The 4,615-nt window shown below is 41.5% G+C and overlaps 1 protein-coding gene across 1 annotated transcript; it reads right to left on the reverse strand.

Annotated features, from left to right (window-relative positions):
• Nucleotides 1-1,784: 1,784 nt before the first annotated feature.
• On the reverse strand, nt 1,785-4,599 carry LOC119268597 (probable auxin efflux carrier component 8). Its single transcript, XM_037550256.1, has 6 exons — nt 3,401-4,599; nt 2,738-2,921; nt 2,563-2,648; nt 2,307-2,464; nt 2,115-2,191; nt 1,785-2,031 (listed from the first exon to the last, which is right to left on the reverse strand). The coding sequence occupies exons 1-6, from the start codon at nt 3,906-3,908 to the stop codon at nt 1,971-1,973; spliced, it is 1,074 nt and encodes a 357-aa protein (XP_037406153.1). The 5' UTR covers nt 3,909-4,599; the 3' UTR covers nt 1,785-1,970.
• Between the last annotated feature and the right edge of the window lie 16 nt (nt 4,600-4,615).

Genomic DNA, 4,615 nt, shown 5'->3' on the forward strand with positions numbered 1-4,615 from the left:
TAGGGTATGGGTATATTCATGGGCAAAAGGCTATACTTGTGCCCTATCCATGACTTAACGGGTAGGGTATGAATACTACTTGTGGGTATAAAATTGTGTCCATACCCTGCCATGCGGGTACGGTATCCGCGAGAACCCGTACCCAGTGAGTAAAATTGCCATCCTTAGTTGTGTATCGCTGAAATCACTAGCACTCCTTACAAAGATCACTCCCACCTCCCTCAGGTTGTGACAAGTGGTGTTTCCTCTTTTTTAGATCTGTTTATTCAAAATGTTTTATATCTTAAACCGTGCGTCCAAATTTCGAACCGTTTTCACCGTTGGATTCCTCGTGTCGAGATCTTAAAAACTAGATCCCATGTTGATAGGTTTTGATGATTTTTTTTCACGAAAAAAAACCAGACGAAAAAACCAAATCGGGAGCATGGCCTTTTTCCCTTTTCGAAAAAGGCACGACCATGCCTCTCGCGGAAGGAAAACACATAAAACATTTTTTTTCGTTTCCTCATGAAAGCACAACCGTGCCTCTCACAGAAGCAAAACCGTGCATCTCGCAGAAGAAAAAAACATAAAACACATTTTTTTCGTTTCCAAGAGGCACGATCGTGCCTCTCACGGAATCATAACCATGCCTCTCGCGAAAGTAAAAAAAAACAGAAAACATGTTTTTTTCCGTTTTCGAAAGACACGGCCGTGTCTCTCATGAAAGTAAAACCGTGCCTCTCGTAAAAAAACACATATTTTTCATGCGAAAATTTGCTTTTTAAGAAAAAATTGGTCCAAAAAGCTAAGGAAGAACGGTAAAAAACCAAAAAGTCAAAGAAAAAAGTTAAAAAGCCGAAAATGCATGCTAAAAATAAAAAAAAAATTAGAGGAAGCGTTTAAAGCGCGACACGTAACGGTGGCTGCTCTCAGCCCACCAACAAGTGATTGTTGCAAGGCTTTCAAAGAAGGGCTTCTCAACTAGTTGCTCTCGTGTATCGCTCTTTGAGAATTGAAAGCGATACGATAGCGATCACCAACACGAAGTCCAACATGGGTCAAGGCCCAGGTAAGCAGCGAGGCAGGATGGTTGTTTTTTGAATTTGTGAATAATTAATAAAATTCAACTTTATTTTAATTCATGATTTTTTAGTCATGAACATTTTTAAATTCATGATTTTTCCGAATTCATGATTTTTCTGAATTCACGATTTTTTTATCTTCGTGAACAATTTTCAAATTCGTGGGAAAAAACAGAAAACAAACCAAACGTTTTTTAAGGAAAAAAGAAACAAAACGTCAACGTGAATGAGCAGGTGAGCGACCGCAGTCCGCAGCAGCTAGCGAGCGAGCCAGCGAGGCTCTGTAAGCAATGGAGCGGGGGGCTGTAGGCGGTCGCTGCATATGTCAGCGCCCGGGTCGACCGCCCGGCGAGTTTTCAATCTTTTGCCACTCGCCTCCGCGCCAAAGAAGCAGGAAATGGTACGCCTTGCTCGACCCTACTTTCACTGAACGCCACCGGTAACATAGTGCTGCTGCCCGATCGGATTCGGATGAGCTGATCATCTTCTCTGTTCGTCTCAGCATATCAGCTCAGGTCCGCCGGCAATGTGTTCGGCAGAATGCTCGTAAGGCTAAAAGCAATTTTTAAAGTTCAAGAACAGGCGCACCGGCTGTTCGACAGAATGCTCGTGAGAAACAAAGCACGCTGCGTCGCCCGGGTGAGCAAGCTGGGCTGCGGGCACAAGTTAGCGCTGTTCGCAGATAATGGAAATGACTGGGAACTAAAATATGCGGTCGTCGAGTACAAACATATCTTATCTTTATGTTGGGTCACCACACCACACGATCCAAGTCCACAACACAAATATTTACAGCCTGGCAAAATATTCACACCCATGGCTGAATTTGCCCTTTACACTACACTGCCCTGCTATTGTTTGGCCGAATAAACATATTTGAGTGACTAAGATTTAAGTTTTCATAGGTTAGATAACAAAGTAGTAAGCTAGGGTGGCAGGAACTGCGACCATCATACCAACAATTATCCTGCAGGAAAAGAGGGTATTCAGTTTGTTGTCCCATTCTAATCTGCTTCTTGTTTGCATTAGGATGGTGGGAGATTAACTTACGCAGTGCTTAGAATATCTGCATGCACATTATACTCCTTCGCAAATACAAATGGCACTACTCCTTGAGGTAATGCCGCCTGCGTGGAAGCTTTAGAGGTTAGGCACACTTTTTGTCTTTGAATTTTTCACGCATTTATGAATTTTCACACACACAGACACATGGCTCAAGGGAAACATTGGAGAAAACCTTACCTGCACAATGGCCACCTTGAGCAAGATTCCACGCATCCCAACAGCATAGGAAGAGATCATCATCAGGGCTGGTCCTAGAAAGAACCTGATGCCTAGTGACAGTAGCATCTTCTTAGTTCCGCAGGCTATAATTTTTGTCTGTAGAGCTGTGAAAAGACCTGTAACAGAAGCAATTAGAAGTTATGATTATGTAACTGGGCTTTACAGAGTTTATCTTCATATATGCTAATTTTAATTTTGCCGGTGTAATTCACACCCAGGCTGAACATTGCCATTCCCAGCCCTCCATCTGAGAGTATCCTTATGGAGTTACTGATGATCAAGGGTAACTGTATTTGCCACCTACAAGAGATGTTATTTAGCTACATATGATAATTGCTGCATTCCAGTTTGAGAATGTAAATTCGATTCATGTAAACCCATGTTAATACCTGAAGCTAATCAGTGCCCAAATTAGACCGATCAGGCATGCGTAAATGTTCGGATTCATCACTAACTTCATCCCAATCACCAACAAAAAGCGGAAGGCCCTAGAACATCTTGCTGATACACCTTTTGACTGGCCCTCTTGGTATGTCTGTTGTGTAGCTCCTAGAGTACCTGCTTCTTCCTCATCTTTAAAAAACCAACTAGTTAAAAACTCATAAAATAAGTTAAAAACTCATGAAGAAGTTGAAGTTACTTTCTATAAATGACACATGATAGGTTTGAAACCTTTGACAATGGCCCATGGGATAATTCAGAAAAAAATCATCTCACTGTTTCAGGCAAATGTATATCATAGCAGATCAATCGCATTATAGACAAGTTCTAAAGTAAAGGCCACTGTAAACCACCAGACAGTGGACAGTCGTTTTTTCTAATGAGCTGTAGTACTTAAATTACTCTTTATCTTTCTGAAATGTTTAGGATCACTGGAGGTCCCCAGAAAATAACAGCAACATTAAGAATGCACTTTTCAAGAAGGAAAACAAGGAAATGAATGCCGAAAGAACAGCTTGCATTCTTTATCTCGAAGAAAAACATGACTAATTTGATTGTGTACAGATGAAACGATTTCATGTACTAATCCTTAACAGATTTCAGGTTCTTACCTACAATTTCAGATGATGGTGCGGCAGCTATTCCTTTGGCGGCTCGGAATTCAAGCAGAAAGAGAAGAAGTGTGTACCAAATTAGGCTCTGTAGGACAACTATCTGACTTATCAGCTTGACAGCTTCATCACCATACATTCCTTTCAGCAATGGGATACCGACAATCAGCGTATTGGGCAGTGTCGACAAAGAGAAACCTGTAATGAGCCAATCAAACTTCTCCGCACAACATGCTCTAGATATGGCTGCAAACCCCAGCAAGGCGATCGACTTCTGTAGGATGTCTGCGAATATGAGCTTGAGGTTCATGTCGTAAGGATTGTTTGTGGAGATGACCTGGAAAGAGAGAAGAGGGATGGAGAAGTTGGCCACGAACTTGTTGATCCCAGAGCACTGCTCTGGAGTGAACAACTTCCACCATTTTATGGATAGGTAGGCTAGTATCATGGCTACATACAATGGTGTTGTCGCTTCAAGAACATGGTAGATGGCTACCCAAGAGATCATAATGGATGGAGGAGCAAGAACGCTCCAAATCTCTTGCTGGGCTGAGATCTAGAGTTTTTGGGCGTACTGTAGCTGCCTTATATAGACCACAGACAGAAGCCAGAAGCTAGGTTTTGTGCAAACTTTTCCATGCATAGCTTTAGTAGAGCCTTTGAAATTGTCCAAATTACCCATGCTGGTAAAGTCCCACTTGCACCTTTGTTACTTAACATCTGAATCAAAACTTATGTAGGACCCCTCTTTGTGAAGCATGATAACAATTGACCATGTTAGTATAGCATTGTAAAGAAGTGATATGATTACGTAGACTAAATGCTGCCTCCATCCTGATTCATGTCTTTTAACCTGCTAAAAGTGCCTTATTGTTTTCTTTATCTGCTTAACTATAATAATGGTGAAAGGGCAATCTAGGATATTTGAGAAGTATGGCCTTTTGATATTCTTCCCTTTATCTTGTTGACCAAGTGGGCCTCTAGATTTGGTCATGTTAATAACTGGATGCACCTTCTAACATTTCTAGTGGCCTTGGTTCTTGTTGAGGGACCATAAATTTTATTAAGGGGTCTAATCGTCTAACCCAGAGATGTTTTGATGCTTTCCTTCAGCCTTTTCTTGTGGAAAATCTTGTTAAGGTTTTTACAGCAAAGAAACTAACTTTTCCGTAAGTTAGCTGTTTTTTTGCCAGCCTGAACTTAGGTACCACACTT

This window comes from Triticum dicoccoides, chromosome 3A (genome assembly GCF_002162155.2).
Source record: "Triticum dicoccoides isolate Atlit2015 ecotype Zavitan chromosome 3A, WEW_v2.0, whole genome shotgun sequence".
Classification (NCBI taxonomy): domain Eukaryota; kingdom Viridiplantae; phylum Streptophyta; class Magnoliopsida; order Poales; family Poaceae; genus Triticum; species Triticum dicoccoides.

What these genes read in the sequence shown, in the direction of transcription:
- LOC119268597 (XM_037550256.1), bottom strand. Translation starts at nt 3,908, where the DNA reads ATGATCTCTTGGGTAGCCATCTACCATGTTCTTGAAGCGACAACACCA. An exon ending in AATGGCAATGTTCAGCCTGG is followed by an intron (nt 2,465 to 2,562) that starts GTGTGAATTACA and finishes CTTCTGTTACAG; the next exon opens with GTCTTTTCACAGCTCTACAG. An exon ending in TCAAGGTGGCCATTGTGCAG is followed by an intron (nt 2,192 to 2,306) that starts GTAAGGTTTTCT and finishes GCTTCCACGCAG; the next exon opens with GCGGCATTACCTCAAGGAGT.